This window comes from Apodemus sylvaticus, chromosome 13 (genome assembly GCF_947179515.1).
Source record: "Apodemus sylvaticus chromosome 13, mApoSyl1.1, whole genome shotgun sequence".
NCBI lineage: Eukaryota > Metazoa > Chordata > Mammalia > Rodentia > Muridae > Apodemus > Apodemus sylvaticus.
Genome location: NC_067484.1, coordinates 94,974,155 through 95,002,124, shown reverse-complemented (window position 1 = coordinate 95,002,124; position 27,970 = coordinate 94,974,155). Strand labels below are relative to the sequence as shown.

The window sequence follows — 27,970 nt, the reverse complement described above, 5'->3', positions numbered from 1 at the left end:
TCCCCAGGTAGGGCAGTCTCTGAGTAGCCTTTACAGTATTGATTTTAAAGCCATATGCCTGGCTTTCTTATATGGATTCTGAAGATTGTTCTCAGGTCCTCATGTTCATATGGTACTTTACCAACTGAACCATCTCTTTAGCCCAGTTCTACAATTTTTTGAATAATTATCTGAATATACACTGTAGTCTTCCCTTTGCTTAAAAAGAAACATTTTGAAATTTAATGATTGATATGAATAGTAACTACTAAATGAGTTGGTGATTCCACATGGAAGAACCTAACTGAGAAATAAGTGTTTAATCAAAATTATATTCTTGAAAACTCAGATCTGTCTTTTACTTACTGAAGTACAGAATTCTGTGCTAAAAGAGTTGCATGGCATTAAATACTTTTTCTCCATTTACCCAGTAGATTTGTCCCACAACTTAACAGGAATGACAATAGAATCAAGTGAAGTAAGCTGTTTCCCATTGTAAACTGCAAAATACATGGTTACACTTCTTAGTGTAGTTTTTTCCTAACTCTACCATTGCCCATAGGAGAGTGACTCAGACCTCCATGCAGATCAAAGAAAAGATTATATGAGTACTTGGTATACTTACTTTCTTCCCCATTGCTGAGGACAAAGCTGACTTTCCTTTTTGTTTTCAGTTAACATGTTCATTTCTGGCCCACCAAAGAAACGGCACCGGGGATGGTATCCTGGGTCACCTGTCTCCCAGTCTGCTCTAGTTGTGCCAGTTCCCACAGTTCGTCCTCTTTCAAGAACTGGTGAGATTTTAGCTGATGATGTATTTAAACATTTCTCTTTAATTAGCAGTGATATGTTCCACTCCTGCTCTTATCCTCTGAAGGTAAGATCCCTGAATCAATCATTGTGTGTAAGGGTCTTGGTAGTAGCTAATATTGTATCTCCATAACATAGTTCTTCCCTATAAGTTCACATACTATTACAACTGACCTTAGTTTTAACCATGTAATTGATAGGCCATTTGTTGTATAGGGCCTGATGCTGCTACCACAGGGCACATGTGGACCCGCTTTGTCAGAGCGGTGCTAGAGTTTACCCACTGTGATTTGTTCTCTGTGTCATACTTCTTGATTTCTCTTGCTTCATGGTTTAGTCTGTAGCTATACTACAAAGAGTTCCTTGGTTCTCCTTCATAGTCTCCAGACTATGTCCAAAGTTGTCCTCACTAAGTATGTACATAATTGTCCACCTGTTGTACCGAGTAAACAGTGGCAAATGTTCCAACCCTAAGAACTGGGTAAGGATCTTTACAATTTCTAATTTGCTTAAGTAGTTTGAAGACTCCATAGAAATCCCATATATGCCAAGAACTATGGAATGTGTTACAGTTACATAGAGGTAATGATGAATGTGTCTGTCATGTTTCTGTTCCCAGCTTTATGTATGGAAATCCACATCTTTGGTTACTTGGGAGTGGTAAATATGATATACAAAGTTAAATCTACCAGAAGGCTCAGTGGTCATTATCTACAGTGATGTGATTATGGTTGATTTGTTTTCTTCTGTTTTCTTCTAATTTTCCCTAATGCATATGTTAAATTAAAAACCAAAAACTGTTTGACTTCTAAACCATCTCTTTAAAGTATTAAAACTAGTGATTTCTGAAGTTCTTCAGTTAGCCCCATGCCTAATCTTTCTTGTCAAACAATCTTTGTCTTTTCAGACCCCCTTTTATCTACCCCAGTTCCACAGACCCCATTAACTGGAATTCTCCAGCCTCGGCCTGTCCCTGCAGGGGAAACTGTGATTGTTCCTGAAAACCTGCTGAGTAACTCTGGAGTTAGACCAGTGATTCTGATAGGTACAGTGAAGGAATTCCATGTCTAGACGTCTCTGTCTCCAGTCTCTGCTCTGTGAGCTTATTTACACTCTCATGAATATATTTGTCTGTCTTTTTGGCTGTATCAGCTTTCCTTGGCTAGCTCCTTTATGCTGTATTAAGCACATGATTTAAAGCTGAGAATAAGGCTCTTACCTTTAAGAATCTCTCTCTATCCAATGGGAGAGTCTGACCCTTTGTCAGAGTCAGTAAACAACTATTACTACACACTCCAGTAACACTGTGACACACTGGAATATGAGAGCTGGCAGAGGTTCACGGTCAAGAGCTTTGAGATGTCTTGGGAGAGAGGGCTTGCTACTGCTTGGGAGAGTCTTAGAAAACCTTCAGATTCAACTTCAAGCTGTGTGCGGAAGCCTGCTCAAAGTGGAACTGTTGAGGAAGAGGGATAGTCCAGTCAAAGGAAACCAAACCTCAAAGAAAAAAAATAAGCTAAGCCAATTGACAGACCTTACTTCAGAAAACCAGGAACAGGAACCCCCCTGGGGCATAGGTCTGAATCAGGGCGCCATCTCTGTGAGTCAGAGTCTCTGTGGAATCTGACCCTCCCTGGCTGCTGATTGCAGTGAAATTATGGTGAAATTATGGTTGTTTAAGGGTCTAAATTCTAAGATTCCAATTCCTACATTCTAAACTGAGTTGAGTACCTTTCATACCCATATATGAAGGCCTCGTCGGGCAGGTCTAGACCAGAAGGAGACTCCCTGTTTTCTTTCTGTGATAAGGCAGGTAGGTTTTGTTAACACAAGTCACTCTTTGCTCTTGTGGTTGGCCTGACTCTGTTGTCTTGGGTGTTTTTTACTTCAGGCCCTGTTCTTTAAAACAACAACAACAACAACACTTATTTATTTTTTATGTATATGAGTACATTGTAACTGTCTTCAAACACACCAGAAGAGGGCATCAGGTCCCATTTCAGATAGTTGTAAGCCATGGTGTAGTTGCTGGGAATTGAACTCAGGGCCTCTAGAAGAGTGGTCAGTGCTTATAACCACTGAGCCATCTCTCAAGCCCCAGGCCCTATTCCTTATCAGTCACCCTATCTGCTGATTCTGGGTCTGGGGGTATTAGAGGGAATCCCAGTGGTTTAAATTCCATGTGACTCAGGAGGTTCTTAGCATCAACAAACATAATGCAGCTAAGCCTTAAAAAGAGGAAGAATGTGGGCCTCTTTGTTCCTTTAGCATTTGGCTTTTAGAAAGTCTCACAGAGGCCATCTGTAGTGGCACACACTTTTATAACATGGGAGGTAGAGGCATAGAGATTTCTGTGAGTTCAAGGCTATAATCTTGTGTACATACTGAGTTCCATCCAGAGCTCCTTAGTGAGGCCATGACACAAAAGAAAAAGAAAAGCAAGCCTGAGAGAGATGATTTTCTTTCCTGTACTACAGGAGCAGGATGAGGTGCCTTTCAACATATATCTATCCTAGGGTATTTTGGAACATCCCTGACATTCAGAAAAACTAACAGAAAACACCAATATGGAGCTAAAATAATGAATTACTTGTTAAGAGCACTTGCTGCTCTTGCAGAGGACCCAGGGTCAGTTCCAAGCACCCATGTAATAGCTCACAACTACCCTTAACTCCAGTTTCAGGGGACCCAGCACTATATTCTGAACTCCATGGACACTAGACACACACAGACCATACATTCAGACAGAATAGACATACATATAAAAATATGACAAAAACAAGCAAAAAGTAAACATTGATGTTGTAAAACAAGTAGAAAATCTCCAAGCACTTGCAACTGATCAGTAGAATGTGGTTTACCAACAAGTTTAGCTTACCTTTCCCCACCCAGAGCACTAGAGGAGTGAGATCTTAGCATGGTTTATTTTCTCATCTGGAAAGAAAGTTGTGAGGAACTATATATCATCATATCAATCTTCTGAAATAGAACTGTAATGTTAGCAGTAACCCTCCTGTGGGAACACATCATGTAACCAGAGTGGCTCATCTCAGCTTGTATAGAATGGTAAACACATAGGTGAATACCCAAAAGTGGCTGTCTCAGAGGGCAGAAAATGCCTGAGCATCCTCATGTCTCACTGAGCTGGTGTGCCTAACTGGAACCCAGAAACGCTAAGCTAACTGACTTATATCTTTTGGGGCAGGTTATGGCACTTTACCCTATTTCTATGGAAATGTTGGTGACATTGTTGTGAGTCCTCTGCTGGTGAATTGCTACAAGATCCCACAGTTGGAAAACAAAGATCTGGAACAATTAGGGTTAACTAGCACCCATCTCCTGAGTGTGGAGAACATGATCCTTCTGACTATACAGTACCTTGTACGGTTAGGTAAGTTGTTCTCCATAGTCATGGACTGGCAATCTTTTAAATTGCTTTTCAGAGTGTACTGTGTCTATTTTCAATCCATCTGCCTGCCTGGCTCATAGTTTCTTTTGTTGTTGTTGTTTCTAAGTTCCTTTCCTTCTACCCAGTCTTCTGACTTTTTCCTTTCCTCTCTTTTGCCTTTCCCTTTTCTCAATTCTTGTCATAAAAGAGACAAATTGCTCCCTCTAGTGCCTAGTCTTGGTGATGCTTCCTAACCTCAGAAGGCAAGTAGAAGCAGAACCTTAGAGGGTTTTGCTAGGGGTTCCCTTTGAGAAGGAAGGCCTTAGGGTAAGGGGGTTGCAAAGGTCATGAACCCTTCACTTCCTCTGAACCTACAGTGAGTGTATGCAGGTGTCCTGACAACACTGGGGTTCAGCCACATTTCCATTGAAATCCCCTTTATTTTGCAAACTGCAGTGAGCCATCAAATATGCAGCCTAATTACATATTCACTCTGGGATTTCATGCCATTGATTTGCTTAGGAAAATGTTTGAGGTGCAAATTTTCATATAAAAACTTTTGTATTACTCATGAGGTTTTTTTTTTTTTAAAGTTACAAAATACTGTGGTATTAAGAAACCACAAAAACACCGATAGTATTTAAAAATCAAAAGTTTCAATAAGCCAGGTACTTCATCAACACTGGAAAGGACCCTTAATTTCCCAGGAGACTTCTTGGTGTGGGTTTTGCCCTGACGGGGTTTTTAAAGCCATTTTTTCTATGAAACATGCTTTCACAATAAACCTGTAATTTGAAAACCTTACTTATTGGTAAGTAGTAAAGTTACCTCATTCTAGCTCATTTGATGTCATAAATTTAATTGCTACATACTCTGGACTGTGGGCTGCCTTATAAGACATAAAAGTCATCTTTAAATGCTCCCCCAAATCAGGGAAGACAACGCTATGTAGACCAGCATTTTAGTCAAGCAAAGCAGGCTGATCATATCATCAGAGAACCTAGGGTCCTAGTGAGTTAAATAAACCATATGGCAAAAAATATAATATCTTTTTTCTAGTTATTAAACCCTCTTAACTTAAGAGATTTCTGATTTAATTAAACAAGATTCTTTTTTCTCTTTAGGATCAATTCTCTCCAGAATTTTACTTCCAGTCATTAATTCTGCTGATATACAGCATAAATACCTCACCCATCCTTCTTCCCTCAGTCTTTCCTTCCCTTCTTCCCTCCTTCCTTTCCTTTCTTCCTTCCTTCCTTTCACCTAGGTTTGTACTTCTCTATCCTCCAACAAGTTGTTCTGATGCTCTTGAAAAAAAAATCTTTATTCTGTCCCTATAAGTTTAAGAGGCAGCAAGAATATTTTCACACATGCATAGATTGTAGACATTTAAAAAAAATATCCAAACTTCTAAAATGACAGCTTTAATACTTTGTATCTCCAAGTACTGACAGGGAAAAAGAAAAAGCAAGATTCTTCAGAAAGAAAGAGCCTTTCTATAATAGTCACTTAAATTTTTTTGTGTTATTTTACAAGGTAAAAAGCCCTTTGAAGTACATAATGGAATCAGCAAATTTAGGTGGGCTCCAGTCTGTTGGAAATGTTTCTTCCTATTATGGTGGCTCCATCTAAGAAGCCATCAGAGCTGATGCTCTGGGAAATAGCTCTCAAAGGGAAAATTACCATTATTGAGCTTGGAAGAGGTGGAGAAAAGGCTCCTAGAATCCAGTCAGGATGGAGAGTGGTAGAGACAGAAAAGGGGGGTGCATGTTTTGCTCTAAAAGATCATCTTCTTCTGAAGTGAATGCCCCCCCAATTTTTTTCTTAACAGTAATTCAATCACAACTGTACAAATGAATGTTAAGATAACAAAAAAATGCTGGGAACATGTCATACCACTTTATTTTCTCCCAGGTGCCTTTGCATGGATTCATTATATATCCCAAGAGAGTGTGTTGCTGGCCCCTGGTCTTCCCTAGGCCTCATGCAGCTATAAATTGGGCCTCTGGGCCTTTCAGATGGATGATGATAGGAAGTGGAGACCAGGTCTGCTTTTCATTTGTCATGTGCTCTGGTGGAAGAGGACTATAAAAATGATCACTTTTCCTTCAATTTTTAGTTCAAATTCAGCCACTTTGAGCTCACTACACAGTATGAATGCCATGGCTACAAACCATGATTCTAATGTGTTAAAGGTTAATGAATATCAGCATAGAATGACTCAAAACTGATCTGAAAAAAATTCCCACCGTTAAATTCCACCTAACAAGGGTCAAGAAGGACATGAGAAACCAACATTTTAGGCTAGGTGGGTAGAGTTCTAGGGATCAACCCAGAGCTCACTCACCATAGTACCAGGCTGTGCTGTAACTCATGAAGCTAACATACTGTAAGCATTACTGTTTTCTTCTTGTTTCTATGTATAGAAAACAAGCACCTATCTATGAGGTTCCCATTTTTTTCTCCCTGACCCTCAACTTGTTTTGGAAAAGTGGCTTCTCCAATCTAAATTACTTATTTTTAGATCATGTTACATTTTGTATACTCTCACTTGTCTTTAAAACATGGTTAGGAGACCACTTAACTTGCACCAGAGGAAGGAATGGTTTCTGACTCTCTGTGTCCCCTCCTTCCAGACAGATTTTAGTCTTATTTTTGTGTTGTAGTCTGGGGTTCTAAAGCTAGTGCTTAGCCTCAGATAACAGATACTAAAGAGTCTGTTCCTGCAGACAAGAGCCCTTGAATTTCAAGTTTCTGATTCACATAGGACGGGGAGAGGACAAGTCAATATATTCCCTATATTTTAGTTTATACTAAAGGTAGAAGTCTTAGTTAATTTGTGCCAGTTGGATGCTTGCTGGTTTTATTGTAAAGACTAAGTTTCTAAAAGGAATAAAAAAAGAAAATCCCTCTAATTTCAGGGGCCACAGGTCATCAGTATAAGCTTACTCAACTACAGCTGGGGAAAGAGGCCATATGTCATATTTGACAGTCCAGAGTACAGGAGAGAATGAGATGACCAATCATTCTCTGCCTGGGAAGAGTTGGGGACTGTGAAACATGTAAATTGGAAATGAAAAATGATTCATTTCCTTGTGGATAATGTCAAAATTAGATGGAGGCAATCCATTAAAATACTTTTAAATTATCCATGCATAAAATGAGAAATGAATAGAACACCAGTGTGTTGTCTCATTTATTAGTCATCAGAATTCATAGTGCCAAGGTTTGAAAATGATTGTCTCTCAGGGCATGCAATAGAATGGGTCTTGTATCTTTGCAAATCCTCCTTGAAGGAGAGCATCACTAGAGTACAGGACAACAGAGCTAGAGCTCTAGACTAAACACATAGCACCTAGCATCCCACAGTTCATTTAAACCTACCATACTCCAGTTATCAAGTTAGCACTTATGTCTTACAGTGGTCCCAAGCCACAGTTCATACTAACCATACACCATTGCAAACTTCCCTTTCACTTATCTCTGGCCTCAATTTTGTCTTCTCTGATTGTCTAAATTCTAACTAATTCTCATTAATATAGGTCCTGACCAAATACCTCTCAGGGAAGAATTTGAGCAGATAATGCTGAAAGCTATGCAGGAATTTTCTGTGAGAGAGCGAGCCCTGCCTTTGGGTACTCCATGTGCACCCATGTCACCAGCACAGCTCCCCTGGCTTGCTAGATTAGCTGCCAGTGTGTCTCAGGACCTGGTTCATGTAATTGTGACCCAGAACTCTCTAGCAGAAGGCATTTCGGAGACATTGAGGCTTCTCAGTGAAATGAAACACTATCAGAGGCTACCAGATTACGTCGTGGCAATTTGTGCTTCAAAAATCAGAGGAAATGAATTTTGTGTGGTGGTTTTAGGTGAGTGAGCTAGGACTTTGTTTGTCTTATCACTTGTTTAATACATTCATTCTGTCATCTGTATTTGAAAATAGCAATTACTATTTCCAATAGCCACGTAATTACTCTCTGGTTAATGGTTATGGTGTGGGTTTCTCTCCCAATTTTAACTTTCCTTTCTTTCTCAAATCAAAGCCCTCAATGTGGCTAGTGCCCCTGGCACCTGGTTCTGGAGACATTCTTTTAAAGCAGATACTCTCATCACATGTAACTTCTATCCTTAAAAGATTTTATAAGTGTTGAGGCTGGAAAGATGACTCTGCAGTTTAAAGCATTAGCTACTCTCACAGAAGACATGGGTTTAATTCCCAGCATCCACATGGCAGCTCATAACTGTCAATAACTCCAGTCCTGAGGGAACACCTATTCCAATTTTCAGGATCCTGCATGCATTGTGGTACATAAATATATGTGCGCGCGCGTGCGCACACACACACACACACACACACACACACACACACTGCACATAGTAATAAAAACAAATTAATTGTAAAGGTTTTGCAAGTGTTAACCATTCTGTCACGTGATAAAGTACCTGTGTTAACCAGTTATATTTGCCAGGAACTCTCCACACTGAAGAGCCTACTCTACCACACCTAGGAAACCTTCAGAAAGTAGAGCAATGACTAAATGTACTCTGTGCTAACTCTCAGAGAGCTGTCCCTCAGAGCCCAGCACTCAGACTTTCATTTCTCCTCTCTTCACTGAATGGTTCTCATTGCTTCCTACAAAAAAGATCAAATCCCAGCATTACTCACAAACGTGCATTGGCCAAACTGTCTTTCCACCTCTATGTCAGGGTTTTAGAAAGCTTTTCATGGCTGCAATCATTAATATTTTTAATTCTAAAAGCAATTCTTTATAAGTTTATGTTTTTAAGGTAAGTACTTATAACAACCATGTAAATACACTTAAATTTTCTATGGACTTCTCTAGCCTTTAAATATCTATGGTTTTATAGTTACAAACATAAAACACACTATTTTACTTCGATCACCTGGCATTATGTTACAAAGATTTTGTTGCTGCTGCTGCTATAGACAATGTACATTTCGTATGTACATCTTTCAGCATGCCATGACCTTCTTAATCAAGACCCTTTAGTTTTAGACTTCTGTGGTCTCTAACTATATCCATCATAATTTGTGTTGCAGCAAGCATTAGTTCCAGTGATGAGTTAATGCTTTTTTCTCTGCATCAGGTCAGCATCAGTCCCGGGCCCTGGCAGAAAGCATGCTTACCACAAGCGAGTTTTTGAAAGAAATTAGTTATGAGCTCATCACAGGAAAGGTCAGCTTCCTGGCATCACATTTCAAAACAACGTCATTAGGTGAGTGGTTGTAAGATTGGGCCACCTGCCAGCCCTAGTTGCATGATTGTCTGAATTTAAATTTTAGCCTGTCAGGAAGGTGGGGCTTAGGTTTTCTGGTAGAGCTTTCCTTGGAGTGGTTTAATCCTTACTCCTGGTGACTAATACCACAGAAGGCTTGCAAGGTCTAGAGGAAGACACAAGAATACTAGGATTAAAGCCTTAACTCAACTGTAACTTTGTCACTTGGGCTATTTTCTCTTTCTCTCCCTGTATCTAAGTTTTTTCATATGTCAGATAGAACCAGAATAGTACATTCTGCCTGCTATTGTATATTAAGCCAACCAAAAGAGAGCCAGTATTGGAAGTGTGCTGGTTGTAAGCATGCACCTACAAAGGTAAATATCATCTAGAAAATCTCTTACCATACAAATGCCACAGCAGAAATGGCCACATAGGAATTCTGACATAACTCTAGGTCAACTTAAAGTTTTTGATGAGAACCCAGTCCAGGTACCTTAATTTAGATACTGATAATAACCATTCAGCATGCTGCTCATTACAATCTTCTTAAATCTACCTTATTTTTACATAGGGGATGACCTGGACAAGCTGCTTGAAAAAATGCAACAAAGAAGAGGAGAAAGTGTGGTCACTCCTTTCAATGGTGACCTTAATGAGTGTGTGTCCCCTCAGGAGGCTGCTGCTATGATTCCCACACAAAACCTGGGTAAAGTAGCCTGAGGCTGAGAGAAGGGTCCACCCTTGGGGCAATTAGCGTAAAAGCTTAAAAAAACCTCAGGATTTGTAAGAGTCCTCAAGGCATAGATTACTGCAGGCTTTTCATCGTTGTCTACCTGGTAAATTGAGTTCTGATTGACAGTACTTTGCGTGTAATCTTTTCCTTAGTAAGAGTCCTTTTCCTGAGAGACTCTTGTTCAGAGAGTTCCTCTTTTTGCCAGGAATGATCTTAGGAATCCTCAGTTTTATTTTATTTTATTTTATTATTTTGTGTGTGTGTGTGTGTGTGTGTGTGTGTGTGTGTATGTGTGTATTGAGACAGGATTTTATTAGCCCAGACTGGCCTCAAACATTATGTAGCTGAGTCTAGTCTTGAACTCTTGATCCTCTAGCCTCCACCTCCAAAATTCTGGGAGGTGGCTTGACCCTCAGTATTTTTTCCCTTAATTGTATGCAGAGAATTGCCATGCTTTCGGGGAGCTTCAGAGAACTTCATGAAGCATCTAGACTGCAAGCTGGGCAGGATGTATCTCTTATCTTTTCCCTTGTAAAACTTCAGACTCATGGAGTATGAGGCCTTCCAGGAAGCAAAACAATGTTACCCACACATCATCTGCCCTGCAAGTCAGAGCCCCGTGGTGGGCAGTAAGCCAGGGAAGAGGAAGCAGATCTCACCTTCTTGTCAAAACAAATGTGAATAAGGTCCACAAAGTGTCTTGACTTCTAGGCAGCATTTGGAAATATAGCTGTCATTCATTCAGACAATCTAAAATGAATGTATATGAACTATTTTGAACTGTTAATAAGTTTAGAGTTTGCTCAGCAGGTAACGGTTGCTTGCAACCCAAGCCAGGGACCTGAGTTAGATCCTAGAACCCACATAAAAGTAGGAGAAAACCAACTGCTTTAACCTCCACACATGTAATCACACACACCACCACATTATGCATACATGTGTAATAATAATAATTAGTTAATTAAATATTTCTTAATTCTCAGAATACATACAGCTAAGTACATCCTTGGTTCCCTGTTTAAGAAAGGTTATTTAAATCAGGGTAGTGATAGCACACATCTTTCATCCTGGCAGCAAGTTCGAGGTCAGCCTGGTCTATAGAGTAAGTTCCAGGACAACCAAGGCTACATAGAGAAATCCTGAAACCCTCCCTTGAAAAACCAAAAACCAACCAAACAAACAAAATGTTGCTTGAAGGAACTGGAGAAAAAGCTCAGGAGCTAAGGGCCCTGGCTGATTTTCAGAGGTCCAGGGTTTCAGAACCCACACAGCAACTCACAGACATCTGTGACTCCAGTCCAGGGATCCAGTGCCTCCTCTGGACTCTGAGGGAACCAGACACATATATGCTACAAAAACTCTAGACACATTTTTAAAAAATAATATTTTTTAGTTTAGAAAGAAATGTCAGCTAGGTATGGTAGTGCATACCTTTAATCTCAATACTCCCAGGAAGAAGCAGACAGATCTTTGTGAATTCAGAGCAAGCCTGGTTTACATAGTGAATTCCAGGACAGCCAGGGCTTCATTGACCCTGTCTCAAAAGATCTAAATGAATAAATAAATAAAATAGAAATAAATGTTGCTTGAAACCAGCAAAATGGCCCCATGGGTAAAAGCAACTACCACCAAACCTCAGGGCTCACTCACAGGGTAGGAGAAAGCCAATTCTTACACGTTGTCTTATCACCGCCACATGTGTGCTGTGGCACACAGGCACATGCACACATACACACACCAACACTAAAGTTATAATAAAATTTACAATAAATACTGTTGTTTTATATTTCATCAAACTTCAGAGTTTGCCAAGTTAAATTATAGATACAAATCTATATATATGTTTAGTCAGCCTACAAACTGAGAAACTAATAACTTAATTAGGTTGGAGGACAAGTTTATTTCATTGATAGATTTTTTTATTTTTATTTTTTACCTGTGTACATGTATATGTGTGTTTGTGTGAATGTATGCCAGGTATGTTCTGATCCCACAAGGATCAGAAGACGGTGTTGGATCCTCCAAGGTTGTAGACATGGGGGCTACAAATCAAAGCTGTTTTTCTGCAGAAGCAATGTTTTCTCTTAACTGCTGAGCTATCTCTTCAACCTCTTAATTGTAGTCTATATGGGGGGAAATTGTATAGGGCTAGAGAGATGGCTCAATGATTAACAGCACTGACTGCTCTTCCAGAGGACCCCAGTTCAGTTCCCAGCACCTACAAATGTTACTTACAAATGTCTATAGTACCAATTCCAAGTGATCTTATATATTCTTCTGCCCTCCTTGGACACTAGGCAAGCATACATGCAAGCAAAACACTCATAAGTTTTAAAAACTTTAAAATTATTTGCACTAGCATTACTTTTTCTTTTCTGGCCCTGGGAATCAAGCTCAGGCCTTACATACACATTTAGAGGTTTGCTCCATTGCTAAGCTGTTCTCCCAGCTCTTCTGTTCAAACTCATAGCATTAAGCTCTGTCAGTCAGTTCTTTCTGCTGGCAAGAAGCCCTCTGATTCCAGAGTAGCTAGGGTATTGTAAGTACTGAATGCCTCAGTTACACCCCAGTTGAGTTTAGACAACTTTCATTAGCACTGGTTAATTAGGCCCTTGAGATTGTGTTTTAGTCAAACCACCAGCATGCATCCCTGATAGAATGCAACCCTTTTATGAGGCATGGCAGATGCCTGCCCAGGAGTTTTGTTGTCTAAGGGGAGAGGGGGTGTGCACAGAGATTGATGGCTTGGTGAGAACTTGCAAGAAAGGGTTACTGGCATGCATAGAGTATCTGGACAATGTTTAGTAGTACATCACCTATTGAGAGGCCAGCTGCCTATGTCATAAGCAGGTAGGACACTTTGGGTAGACCTGGTAATGACTACATGTACTAGGCCTGCCAAGTCACAGATGCTGGCAGAGCCAAGCCAAATAGGAAGAAAAATGAAGGTTGTATCTCTGGCCTGTGTTGTGTAGTCATAGAGAGGGGATTTCAGGTCCTGTTGCAGCCAACTTGTTGATGAAGAAGAAATATTTACTGTGGTATTATCCAGAAAAATTCAAAGGAATCCTACAGTGTTATAGCTACAGCATTGCCTCCCTCTCTAGACGGGCCTGGGCAATGCTGAGAGGCCTAAAGAGCTGAATACCCACTTCCTGCAACTGAGTCTTGGTCCAGCTGTGACAGTATATTCTGCTTCCACTATCAGCAAAAGTGTCATAAGGCAATCCCAAAGTTTTTAAGTACTTTGCTTGTAGAACTGTCATATCCCATTCGTAAGCATATCTTCTCAGTCAGATTTTAGGGGGAAATAGGCAAATCCATAAAGCTCAGTATCAAATGAGAATAGCAAGTAGGAATTCTTGGTTGTGAAACATTGATTTTTCCCTTGTATTTTATGTCTCCAAATGGATTCATAGTGCTTGCAAAGAACTAAATTAATATTGTTCTTATAACTTTTTTTTTAATTTTAGATGTAGATAACGAAACCTTCCAAATTTATCAACCACAGCTCACAGTTGCCAGAAGACTCTTATCCCAGGTGTGTGCAATCGCAGACAGCGGCAGCCAGAGCCTGGACCTTGGACACTTTAGCAAAGTGGACTTCATCATCATTGTCCCAAGGTCAGAGGTTCTTGTCCAGCAAACTCTCCAGCGTGTTCGACAATCAGGTAGGAGTGAGCCTTTCTATGAGGTTCTCTTAGTTCCAGCCCTGGAGCTCCTTTATCCCTTTCTCTCACGTAGTCCAAGCATTTAAAAGACATTTAAAACATTCTTCAGTAGTAAAAATCACAAAAGCATTTGAATGAATATTTAATTTATCTGTAAGCTTTCTCCTAGACCTTTTTCCCTTAGAGGCCAAGACTAAAACAGATTTGTGTCTTTGCCAAGGCTGTAAGTCTGTGGTGTCATGCGTGGGACTGCAGTCTGTCTGGTCATTCACTGTTTAGGAAAAGCCCAGCCTGTACGGGATGCTGGGTCAAAACCTCTTGAATTCTTCCAGGGTTCGGGCAGGTCATTTCTCAGACATTTAGCAGGTTGCCAGAATGTTTTCAACACCACCTTACACATTATCAGCAAGAAACCAAGTTAAAATTATCTCCAAGAACAGAGACCAAATTCAAATACATTTCTCTCTATAAGACAAAAATTGTAGAAAGCAAAGATTTTACAAGTTTGTGGTAAATATAATCTCTTTGTTAAATAAAATTTGCTTAGAATATATAAAAAGCTATAGAGTTTAGAAAATTGGGACAGCTAAGCAAATGCTGGTTTTCATGTAAACCGGGTTTTTATTGTTTCTTTTGTTTGCTTGTTTGTTTGGTGCTTGGTTACTTGAAACAGGGTTTTTCTGTGTATCCTGGGCTGTCCTGACACTTGTTTTGTGGACCATACTGGCCTTGAACTCAGAGATCTGTCTGCCTCTGCCTCTGCCTCTGCCTCTGCCTCTTCCTCCACCTCCCGCAGTGCTGGGATTAAAGGTGTATGCTACCACTGTGTAACATAAACCAGGTTTAAAAAGAAAAATTTAAGTATCAAATTCCCTCTGGTTATCTTACCTGGGGGAAAGACAGGTTTTAAATGGAGGATTGATTTTTTGTCACATTAAAGAATTATATTTGAAAACAGAAAATTTAATAAATTCAAATTTCTAAGAATGTAGCTTATGGATTTCACACCTATAGACAGTGTCTATCAGACTTCCAGGGAGTCTTTTAAAATTCAGGTTCCCCTCAGTAGTCAAGGGAGTCCCCAGAGTGTATTTTGTCCAAGTTTCTGGGTGCTGCTGGTCAGAGGGCCACACTCTGAGCAGCATGGCTGCGTATGAACTCTTCCCACATGAGCTCATAACAGGTATTCATCTGTCTGGTTTTGACCACTCATGGGAAGTGTTCTTCATGGTCTCAGGAGGCCTCAGAGTAATCTGCTTTTTAGCCTTTAAGTCTCTGAATGCCACACTAGGCAGTGACCTTTTGGAAATGAGCAGGAAGAGGACAGAAGCCTTCCCTGAGGCTTTCACAGAGGCCAACATGAATGCCAGGCTCCCTCAGCTGTGTCTTCTTTCGTCCCCTCCACTGTGGGTGATGGGCGGGTTTCCGTAGTGTGCCAAGTAACCTGACCTATTATTGCTCATGGATTTTCTCTTCCGTACATGGAGGGAGTGCCTTCTTTTGTAAGCGGTTCACTTACACCATCTGGCATTTGCAGCCTCCCTCGGTCTGTGATCTGATATCCCAAGTCAAACTTCAGCAATCACATCATAGCACCTGTTCAGAATGAGCTTCATCTGCAGAGCCTTTTCCTGGAATAACCTCTCAGTGACTTGCACTTTCCCTGTCTCTGTGCAGGGCCTACCCATCCTCCTCTCTGAGCTCAGGGGTTTGGTTTTGGTTTTAGTTTTTTCTTAAAACTAAATGAATGGCATATTTTAAGATTGTCATTCTTAGGAAGATACTAAAATATGACCAGTGATATGGTTTATAATGGGGGGAGCAGGGTCAGTGTTATAGGCAAACTTGGAAAACTGAAAGCAGATTACTTTTTTATTGTTGCTGTTATTTGGTTTTTTTGTTTAGTTTTTTTGAGACAGGTTTCTCTCTGTAGTCCTGGTTGCCCTGAAACTCATGCTGGCCTGGAACTCAGAGATCTGTTTGCTTCTGACTTCCAATCACTAGAGTTAAAGGCATGTGCCACCCCCACCTAGTAGCAAATTACAATTTTGATATTATTTATTCCTAGCTTTGGCACAAAAATTTACTTAAAGAATTTTATTTTCATTAAATTTGAAAACATAAAAGTTAATAAATTCAAAGTTCTATGGACCATGTCTGTCAAACTTTATATAGACTTCCAGGAAATCATTTAAAATGCAGATAAAATTAATTCAGATAAAATTATTGTAGTAATAATCACTTTTATATACTTAATAATAACATTCTTTTTTAATTATAAGAAAAAATATGATTGTGGTATGTAGAGTGTGTGCATCTGTGTACATGTGCATTGTATATATGTGTGTGCATATGTGCATGTGTGCATGTGTGTGCATGTGTGCATATATGCATGTGTGTGTGTTTGAGTGTAACATAGAGTATATGTAGAACTCAAAGAACAACTTTTAGAAGTCAGTTTTTTCTTTCTACTCTGAGATCTAGGGATCAAACTCAGGATACCAAGCATTTTTACCCTCTGAGCCATCTTTCTGGCCTTATGGTATTCTGAAAATGAATGTAACAAAGTGGAAACATGTAAACATTTGTACACAGAGGTTATGATTTAGCAGGGTACACAGTTAGCCTCCTTGAGACTCTGGGTTCAATTCCCACAAAATTAAACATTTGTAATCTCACACTTAAGATTACCACTATAAAAATGTTGTTGTTAGCACCTACTTACCGCCTAGTGTGGTGCCTCCTTCCTTCCTGTATCTGTTCTTGCTGTTGATGTACAGTGTGCCTGGCTTAGGTCTGGGTCTAGACTCCTTCCCTGTCTTTAAGGACACACACAGCTCATTTGTGTTTATTTGAACAAACACGGCCTTTTAGTGTTTGTTATAAACAAGCACAGCCTTTTGGTGCTGCCTCTGTCTTAGATTGATAGAAGCTCTAGAACCCCAGTTGCCCATCTTTGACTACCAGCCTTCATTAGCACCCCTTTTTCCCATTCAGACCACTCAATGCATTTCTTCATAGAAATAAATAACTGCCATGGTGAATGCTTTGCTGAAGGCGATCCTGTGTGGAAGCAACCAACCTGCTTAAGATACAAAGTCAAATGTTAAGAGCAACAGGATTAAGGTTGTCTGTGGGGATGTCTCTGGCATTCACTTCAGCTGCTGATTAACAAAGATCAGACGCAAAGCCTGGCCACCAGGTGTATGGGAGGTAGCTATGAGAATTAATAGAAAACACTTACTTCTCCAGTAGGAGTGGAAGCTATGCTCCATGTAAACTCAGCTGGCTGATAGAGATTTTGAGCCATCTTCATAATTGGAAGCCACTGGGCTCCATTTTCTTTTTGTGAAAAAACACAGATAGAACCTTGCCCCCATATTAATCCCCAGGGTCTGGATCTTGCCATATGCCAATAAGTGGATCCTTCCATTTCACCTAGGCACGAGTATGCTAGTTGTAGGATACTATAGACACTCAGCAAAGAGTTCCTTAGCATCCAAATTTTTAAAATTTAAAAATAAAAAGCATGATTTAAATAATGTACATGGGGATATAATTCTCCCCTTTTTGTTTTTTAAGAAGATACTGTTTTAAACTTCCACAATACCTTGTCCTTGAGAATTATAAAAAATCCTGTCATATAGGTAACATTAAATTTTTGACAAAACATCTCAAATGTTCGACTGTAATAAATAGCCAGTTCCATTATCTGTTTTAATCTGATTTGGATCACCAAGCATACAAAAATAATGCAGGCAATGACTTACTCCATTTTTAGTTGCTTCTCCTGTTAAAGCAGTTGCAACTAGAAAGCCTGAAAAGGTATCAATTCCTCTTGAAAACTCAAATTAGGTCATTGGAAACACATTTGAGAAATTACCATTTGTCAAGAGTAGAGGCCTTGAGTATACAAGCAGACAAGACAAAGCCATTTGTATATCTAGAATGCTGTTCTTCTTCGGCCATGGGCTCTCTCCCATGCAACCTAAATAACCCTGGAGTGCATACTTTCATAGACTCTCCAATCCAGATTAAATAATTATCCTCAGTGAGGGGACAGAAGGGAAGCAGGGTAGGGCCACCAAGACAAAAGTGACTACAAATTCAATGGACTCTGAAAACAACTAACAGGATTTTAGCCAACTTTTACAGTTTGGGTTTTATTTATTTGTTTGTTTTCCCTAAAAAGAGACTACAGGGGTAAAAGAATTATGTGCTGGCTAGTTTCCTGTCAACATGACACCAGCACACCTTTAATCCCAGCACTTGGGAGGCAGAGGCAGGAGGATTTCTGAGTTCGAGGCTAGCCTTGTCTACAGAGTGAGTTCCAGGACAGCCAGGACTACATAGAGAAACCCTGTCTTGAAATAAACAAAAAACAAAACAAAACAAAACAAAACAAAACAAAAAAACCTAAAAATTAATTGGAATTAAAGGCATACACATACAAAAATTAGCTCAAACTTTTTTTTAAAAGTATTTATTATTTGTTTGATGTATATGAATACTCTGTAGCTGGCACACCAGACACACTAGAAATAAGCCACCATGTGGTTACTGGGAATTGAACCCAGGACCTCAGGAAAAGCAATCAGTGTTCTTAACCACTGAGCCATCTCTCCAGCCCTACCTCAAACATTTTAGACACAGTTTTTTCACTGTACATTTACAATGTGATTTTTTTAATTAGGGAAAACAATGGAAAATAGCAGACAAAAGTTCATAGAAACAAATAAATTCATCAAACTACATATTATGTTGGTAGTAAAACAGCACAGCCAAAGAATAGTTCAGATAACTTGTGAAGGTTTTTTATGGATGTTTTGTCTATGTGTACATCTGCACTCCAGAAGAAGGCATTGGATTCATATAGGACTACAGTTACAGATGGTTGTGAGCCTCCATGTGGTTGCTGGGAATTGAACTTAGGACCTCTGGAAAAATGGCCAGTAAATGCTTCATCCCTAATTCAGATAAATCTTGATTCATAATGTCTACCTTTTTAAGAACAAAATGGCTACAAATAAATGTTGAATTGTATTTAGTATATTTGTGGTTGGTCAGTCCTACTGTTTTACTAGCTCTAAGGATTGGTTATTTGGTTGGTTGGTTGATTTCCCCCAATCCCTTTGTCCTGAAATTAAATTCCTATTTTCCAAAAAGCTTTTGAGTCTTTTACTGAAGAAAGTATCTAAAAGCCCAAATCTTGGCATTGGTGTACTCATTGCTACTGTAGTATCATCTTAGGCACACTTGGTAGACATCCAGGAAGTATAAGTGTGTGTGTTAATCCATACATGCATATATATCTTCTTCACTTCTCTGTATACATTTAAATAATGAGTTCATCTTGAGACCTCCAATTCCAAAATTCACCCTGGACTTCGCCCTTTCCTTATGCTCAACTTCCCTCTTTCACAGGAAGAAACCACAGACATCAGACACACACTCACTTGGATTATGTAACCACTCATCCATATTCCTCTTAGAAACTGCTTTGGTGACTGAAGGTTTTTGGCAGTGTACTTCAGTTAGTGTCCTCTTCCATCTTCGCCTTTGCAGTTCAGCTTCCTTGATGGGCAAGGGTTCATTTGTTACCATTTTGACTCCCTGGGGGTTAGCTTTGCATGTGTGCTGCTCCCTGAGGCTCTAAAAAGCAACACCATGTATAGTGATATGTTCAGAAAAGTGTCCATCCCCCCTGGTTTCTGTTTTATTACCTATTTCTCACACATACACCTGTAGTTATAGTACCATCTTTTTCAGTTTGGTTTAGTTCAGAGCTTTCCCATATGTGTTTGTGGATTTTGTAGAGACATGTTGTTGTTGTTTTCACCTACTTCTTTCTTACTGTTTTAAGATTTTTTGAATAGTTCCATTTTATGTGGATGTAACTTGCATTTCCCCTTTGATTCCTGGTATTCAACATGTGTTATTTTCTAACTAAGATGCTGTAGCTGCTACTGCTTGTTGGCTAGGGACTCACTTTCAAATGGCCTGACTCTTTCCCACTTTGCAGACAAGAATAAGCTCCCGGGATCCCTGTTCTGCCAGGGATTCTCCTGTACTCCCACAGTACCTGTTTCCATTATGACAGAGTCTCCTCTGTGCCTTTGTCTGCGGCCTTTGTCTCTCCTCTCTGTATGTTCAGATCTGGCCTAGCCCTGATGACCGCCTGACATAAAGTCACTGAGTCCATAGTTACTGAGCACCGAGTGAGTACCATGGGTCATCGATCTCAAAAGACAGTGCCCACCGGTTGCTTACTGTCCTTTGGAAATAGCAACAATAAAATCTGACTACTCAGGTAAAACTGAAAATAGTCTTCAAGACAAGGCTCCTCGAGAGCTAGAGGAACAGCTCGGTGGTTAAGAACACTGGCTGCTCTGGCTAAAGACCCCAGGATTCAGTTCCCACCACCCACATGGTAGCTCAAGTTCCAAGAGAGCCAACGCCCTCTTCTTGTCTCCTTAGGCACAGCACTCACATGCATACAGCCACATACAGGTACACATACATACAAATAAAAATCAAATTAGAAAAAAAAGTAGGACTCATGCCCTTAATTCCAGCACTCAGCAAGCAAAGGCAGACAGACTTCTGTGAGTTCCAGGCCAGCTAGGGAAAAATCTTGAATTAAGATTAGGTTTTTTTTCTTTTCTGTACAATTAACTTTCATAAAATAAAACACTTTCCACTTTTGCCTCCTATTTCACTTAAAGCTGTTATTATACTTTGTAGGTGCTAACTGCATGTAATTGTTAACTGGTTGGTGCCATTTTGTTAAAAGGGTAAAATTAAATCAGTATAACTCATAAAAATCTATTCATTTCAAAGGAGGGTGGGCTGTGAACAGCAGCTTTGCATACCTAGATGTTTGTATGTGAAACTTAGTTATAGACAGAGACTCTGAACCATACTAAAGTCACACAATTTCTCATTTCTTGAGAATATGGTAATCATGGGTAATTGTGGTTTGTTTTATACATTGAGGGCCTCCCGTGCTCTGTGTGTATTTGTATCCCTGTATAAAAATGTTTCCAATAGGGTCTGACAGTGTAATTTAGTGGAAGAGTGCTTGCCTGGCAACTGTAAAGCCCTGGACATGTGTTTTACTTTTCTATGCTAAATTTGGAAAAATAAGGTTTTTATGTTATATTAATTTATTCAATAGCTGCAAACCAAAGCTTAGTTTTTTCTTATCGGCCTAAGGTAGACATTAACACTTTACCTACAAAAGGGAGTTAAATAAAATGGGTCTTAAGCATTCAACAGCTTTTACTCCAAGAATCAGAGTATTCCTTGGGTCTGTTCTGTAAGCTGGATGTGGTAGTGCAGGCCTCTAAGCCTTCACTGTCTAATCCTGGGAAGCAGTGTAGGCTCCTGAAACCCTGTCTCAAAACACAAAAGCAGCAGAAATGTATTTCTTGTTCTTTATATCAGGCCACGAGACATGGAATGAGATTCTCCAAAGAAAGGGAAATCTGGCATTTCTTCCTTTAAACTCTGCAGAATATGAAAAAGAATAAAAAATTTTCTCTCTAAACCTCTGTGTGGTTAGTGCCTAGTATTGGTCAACTCTGAGCTGTGTGTGTGTGTGTGTGTGTGTGTGTGTGTGTGTGTGTGTGTGTTACACAAAAATGTATAATAAGAACAACTTTTTCCCCTTGGCAGGTGTTCTTGTAGACCTGGGTCTGGAGGAAAGTGGGCTGGCTCATCAGAGAGCAGAGAGATATGTTGTTCGCCTGGACAATGAGATCCAAAGCAAGTTTGAAGTTTTCATGAGGAGGGTGAAGCAGAATCCGTACACACTGTTTGTGCTGGTTCATGACAACTCCCATGTGGAGCTAACGAGGTGATTGCTTCAGTGGGAGCAGAGCCAGTGTTTCTTTCTTAGCAGTCACTGTCACCTAAGGAAACCCTTTAGTCAAGGTGTGAAGGCATTGAGAATCTCACAGTCAGTGCCTTCCCATTGGTAACTTATTCCCAGTCATTCCTTGCACCCAAAACTCTGCTGTCCAATTTATGTTGGTTTTCATTTTTTGTCATTATTGATTTATTTTATGCATGTACATTCATGTAGAACTCAGGCATACATAGATGTCGAAGGACACCTGTGGGAATCAGTTCTCTCTTCCACCATATAAGCTCCTGAAATTGAACATGTGTGTGTGTGCACATCTAATCAATATAATGCTTCATTTTTCACACACACACACACACAGGAACGCATACAAGAAAATGAAAATAGAATAGTATAAAATATGCATGATAACCTGGCATACCCAAACTGAACAGAACTGTGAAAACTTTAGCCATGTGACTTTCTGGGCTCCTAGTCCTCCTCTCAACCCTCTTCCTATCCCTCCTTCCAGGCTGAGGCGGGAAAAAGGCAACTGTGAATACAGGCCTTTGCAGGTCTAGAAGCCTTCACAGTCAAACAATCCAACTCAACACAGATGAGCTACTGTGGGCTGGATGACTGAGTTCACAGTCAGAATAGCTTAGGAACAAATTGAAAAGCCAGGAAGGGTAGAATCCCCAGAATCTGTCTGGAAGGGGTAATATAAAAATAAGACTATAAATAAGAACATAATGTTTTGCCTTTCAAATTGTATGTTTTATGAGACAAAAATCTCATTATATGGCCTAAGGTGGCCTTGAACTCTTAATTTTGCCTGCCTCAACTTCTCATGTGCTTCCTGACTACAGCTGTGTACCACCACACCCAACTCCAAATCACATTCTGATTGGATCTGCCCCTCTCAAAATAAGTGTCATCCCTGTGCTGCCCTGCTTCTGTATCCAGTCAGCTGGGTAAGGAAGCACTGACATGACTATACTATTTCTACAGTGTGATTTCAGGCTCTCTGACACATGGTGAGCCCACCCACGGATTGGCTGATCGAGTTATTAATTGCAGAGAAGTTCTAGAAGCTTTCAACCTTCTGGTGCTCCAGGTGAGCTCCTTCCCATACACACTGCAGACGCAGCAGTCTCGAATCAGCTCCAGCAATGAGGTCCACTGGATACAACTGGATACAATGGTGAGTCTTTGTGCAGCCATTTGCAGTTCCCTGGGAGGCAGAACCTAGAACTAAACATGGCCATGGCTTGATAAAAATAGAGTACAAACATGCCAAGACATCTAATCAACATAATGCTTCATTTTTCATATAATCAAGTTTTTTTAAATAGGATCTTGCTATTTTGCCCTTTCTGGCCCTAACAGCCTCTCCTCAGTCTTCTGAGTGCTGGGATTATGGACACTTACCTTCATGTGCTAATTGCAATTATTAAGACACTGATATCTGGTGAATTGTGAACTGCAGAAAGTTCATTGGGCAGCTAGTTTTTAGGAATGTATGCATGGTGTAGATAAGGAACTAACCATACTACATAGATGTTAGTATCCAGATGTAATTCTGGATCCCTATATCCCAGGGAGACTGCAAGTTCAGGGTCAGCCTGGGTTATATACAGAGTATTGCCTTATTTCCAAACAAATGAACGAGTAATATTACACCAGAGCATCACTGATACACTGAGTTACCTGGGTGACTTTAAATGATGAATTTCAAAGTGATAGTGAAATTTCAATTTCTATGGGTGCTAGCCCATCCATAGGTCCCTTGAGGAGCAAGTGTGAGGCTCCAAATTCAATCTTTATACTGAAGAAGAAAAAATAAAATTAACTACCCAAGGCCTGAATGTCTTGTTTTCTTGGGTAGACTTAGAGTGTGATCTGTGTTCCTGATAATTACCCTCCTGTTCCAACAACTAGAGTTTCCACTTTGGTGGGTTCTTCATCTTCTGGTTGAAACCAGAGTGAAGCCATCAGCATGACTGTATGCTGGGAGTAGTCTTCTAAATACTGTGTATATCAGATGGCTCTTTATGCTTTTGGTTCTAAATTTTTTAAGATATACTTATTATATATATATGAGTACACTGTAGCTGTCTTCAGACACACCAGAAGAGGGCATTGGATCCCATTACAGATGGCTGTAAGCCACCATGTGGTTGCTGGGAATTGAACTCAGGACCTCTGGAAGAACAGTCAGTGCTCTTAACTGCTGAGCTATCTCTACAGCCCCATGGTTTTGGTTCTAGTTCCTAATATCTAACAATATTTTCTACAGCCTGTAAGCTGTATGGTAAATATATTATCAAAGAAATAAGTTTCATAAAAATGATAGACCTTAGCCAATGTATTGTGGATCTCTTGTGTAAAGATATTAAAAGCTTTGGGTACTTAAAAATAAGTGTGTTTAAATATGTCAGAAAGTACAAACATGTCTTATACATGAAGAACTTCTTATGAGCCCTGTGCATTTCACACAGCTGTAAAGCTGGGACCTTGAGCCTTCAGCAGTGCTCTCAGTGAAAACTCTCCTACTGTGACCACATCACAGAGACTACTCAAAGTTGTGGTTTGGCTGTGGTTTTGGTGCCAACTACATCCAATCACTGACTTGTAAAGCCCTGCTACCACCCTCACCCTGCCAAGTACAGGTTGAGCCTGTGGCCTCTTTGTATACAAAGTGGGATTACCAGTTGAACAAATACAAGGGAAAAGAATCTTGAACCTAGTAATACATTGTGTTCCTGGGGATCCTTGAGTCTCACTGGAGAGTAGCTATGCTGAGAGGGCTGGGAATCAGCACACTGAAGACTCCTGACTCATGACATCATTGCAGCTCACAGAAAGAAAAAAAAGTCAGTGCTGCTGTCTACCGAGGAATGAACAGAGTGCATGTAGACAATGCAATATTGTTCCACACAAGCATGAATACAAGTCTGCAGTTTGCATTGGATGAGACAAGAGAACATTGTATAGGGTGAAATCATCAGGCACAGAAAATCAAACACTATGTGTTCTCACTTACATCTGGGAGCTGAAAAGAGCATCTTAAAGAAAGAGAGAGTAGAGCAGTGGTTAGCAGGAACTAAACAGATGGAGGTTGGGAAGGACACAGAGAGGATGACTAATAGGTATACACAGTGCAGTTAGACAAGAGGAAGAACTTCCCTTGTTCTGTAGTGCAACAAGAGAACCATGAATGAAAATAATTAATTGACTATTTCAAAACACCTAAGAATGTCAGGCAGTGGTGGCACATGCCTTTAATCCTAGCATTTGGGAGGCAGAGGCAGGCAGATTTCTAAGTTTGACGCTAGCCTGGTCCACAGAGTGAGTTCCAGGATAGCCAGGGGTGCAGAGAGAAACCCTATCTCAAAAAACAAAAAACAAAAAACAAAAAACAAAACAACAACAAAAAATCAATTATCAAAATACCTAAGGAAATGTTAAACATTCTCAACACAAAGAGGTAAAGTCTGGAGTAATAACTATGCCAACCACTCTCACATTATCAGTATACATTATATACACTATGTACCTGAATGCCACAAGTATGTATAATTATTATATGTCGATTAAAGATAAAAATATTTTTAAAGAATCCCACAACACCTAGAGGAAGCTCCACTCCCAGGTGCTCAAACACACCTAGGATCATAGAATCAGAGGTGAGGAGGACACAATATCTGTCCCAACACGGGGAGTTACTGGGACCAGTGGGATCCAGGCAAGCAGAAACTCCACCAGACCAGTGGCATGGGTTCCTTCCAGTCTGTCTGGGCTGGTGCCCTGAGCAGACCTTGGGCACAAACTCCCACAACACCCAGAGGAAACTCCACTCCCAAATGCTTTTGCACACCCAGTATCCCAGAATCTCAGGAGCTTGGTCACACCAGGATCTCAGAGGCAGCTTGACTCCCAGGATCTCGGACACACCCAGAATCTCAGGATCCCAGGATCTCAGGATGCCAGGATTCCAGAATCACAGGATTACAGAGACAGCTTAACTCTGAGTAGTTCTGACACAACCAGGATAACAGGAAGGACAGGCTCAAGTCAGATATAGCGAGGGCAGGAAGCACTAGAGATAAACAGATGGCGGGAAGCAATCGTAAGGACATAAGCACCAGAAACCAAGGTTACTTGGCATTATCAGAACCCAATTCTTCCACCACAGCAAGTCCTGGATTCACTATCACACCCGAAAAGTAAGATTCAGTTCCAGCCAGGCGGTGGTGGTGCATGCCTGTAATCCCAGCACTTGAAACCCTGTCTCAGAAAGAGAGAGAGAGAGAGAGAGAGAGAGAGAGAGAGAGAGAGAGAGAGAGAGAGAGAGAGAGAGAAATCTGTTGGCTGTCATCCAGTGCTCTCTCTAATTTGGTAATTAGAGAAATATATCTAATATTGTACAATCCATATACATTTCTGCTTGTTTGTGCCTGACAATGTCTTGATGTATACCACATAATGAATGATCTTGAAATCATGCTTCTCCTATCTCAGCCTCTCTATAAGTAGGATTGTTTGTTGATGTTTTTATACTATACTATGGTTTTCAGAACAGCTTACATATTTCAAAATTATTTATACAGACAAAAGAAACATAGACAATTAATTTGGGGGGTGGCTTGTAAGAGAACAAGAGTGAGAGTGAATGTTTTGCTTGCTATTTATAATTATTGTATCAATTTTGAGGTTACTCTTCTTCTGAGATGAATGCTTTTCAAAATTAACACAACCAATGAACCAGAATCTTACCCTCACCTAATATCTGTCCCACCCTACAAGCAGAACCATTGTTCATTGAAACAGTTGATGAGCTGGGCAGTGGTGGCGCATGTCTTTAATTGGGACTTGGGAGCACTTGGGAGGCAGAGGCAGGCGGATTTCTGAGTTCGAGGCCAGCATGGTCTACAGAGTGAGTTCCAGTTCAGCCAGGGTACACAGAGAAACCCTGTCTCAAAAAAACAAAAAACGAAAGAAAGAAAGTTAGTTGATGAATGACTTCATGGATAGACCATCTTTTTTTCTTTTTTTGGTTTTTTTTAAGACAGAGTTTCTCTGTGTATAGCCCTGGCTGTCCTGGAACTTACTCCGGGATGGTCACCCGGCGATAGACCATCTTAATACACACACCATTTCTTAAATGAATGCAACCTGTTCCCATGAGCTGAGAATGATGTCAGTCACTCAAGTCAAATAGCTTTGACCACAGCAGGAAATCTGTATCTAAATAATTGTGCCTACAATTCATTCCTTGGTGCAGCAGAACTGTCAACTCTTTGCTTAGCTACTGTGGAGGTAAAATTCTTTAGTTATGTGAGGGACATTGAAGTACAGCCTTATTACAATGAACTCCAATGTCTAAAAATTGTTCTTATTTTGGATTTCTACCACAGTAAGAGCCAAGATTTTAAACTCTACTAAAAACAAAATAAAAAGACTTTTTATCTTTTTATGTTCATTTAATAACATGTCCATTATTTTTATGATTGGTATAAAATATATATTGTGTTGACTATAATAAAAATAAAAATTAATATATATATTTTAAAAAACATATTTTTTTTACTTTAACAAAACAGTTCTCCAGTATGTGTCCCTTTGCTATGATGTTTGGCCACAGGGCAACTCACTCCCATAATGGAGAGAAAGGCTTGTTTCTCCTGCCCTGTTATTCTTTCTTGTGATAAGAAATAGGATCCCTGTGGTTACAGTGAATGCTTTAGGTGTAATGGTGACATTGAGGCCATGTTTTAAAAGGAGTAGTTAGAGATCACTAGTGATACCCTTACTTGTGATCCCGGGAGTTTGTTTGTTAAAGACAGCTGGGGAGAGGGAGTTATTATTATACTTTAGAAATAAAAGGTTTAAAAAAATCAAGCTATGGAGATGCTTATGAGGTAACAGTGCTTGCTGCACAGGCCTGACAACCTGAATTTGAGTCCTGGGGCTCACAGAAAGGTAAAAGGAGAGATGGTGTTTTTGACTTCCACATGCATGTGTGTGCTAACAATACCCCATGTACAACCAACTCACAGAACAATAAGACCAGTTTTAAAATGTAAGTTTTAAAAGATTATCCTTACAATCAGACATGACAAGCATATGCTATCATTCCAACCACTTGGGGAGCTGAGGCAGGAGGATTACTTGAGCCCACACTCCACCTTAATAGTTTGTTGTTGTTGTATTGTTTTTTTTTTTTTTTGAGACAGACTTTTTTCTGTATAGTTCTGGCTGTCTGGGAATTTGTTCTGTAAGCCAGGTTAGCTTTGAAC

The 27,970-nt window shown here is 40.0% G+C and overlaps 1 protein-coding gene across 1 annotated transcript in view; it reads left to right on the top strand.

Moving 5' to 3' along the window:
• Positions 1-27,970, top strand: part of Greb1l (GREB1 like retinoic acid receptor coactivator) — a 262,649-nt gene that overhangs the window by 197,519 nt on the left and 37,160 nt on the right. The window contains exons 9-17 of the mRNA XM_052155730.1: positions 654-773; positions 1,697-1,834; positions 3,995-4,180; positions 7,720-8,046; positions 9,287-9,415; positions 9,990-10,124; positions 13,625-13,822; positions 21,500-21,680; positions 22,680-22,872. Coding sequence (XP_052011690.1) covers positions 654-773; positions 1,697-1,834; positions 3,995-4,180; positions 7,720-8,046; positions 9,287-9,415; positions 9,990-10,124; positions 13,625-13,822; positions 21,500-21,680; positions 22,680-22,872 — 1,607 coding nt within the window. The remainder of the gene's footprint in view (positions 1-653; positions 774-1,696; positions 1,835-3,994; positions 4,181-7,719; positions 8,047-9,286; positions 9,416-9,989; positions 10,125-13,624; positions 13,823-21,499; positions 21,681-22,679; positions 22,873-27,970) is intronic.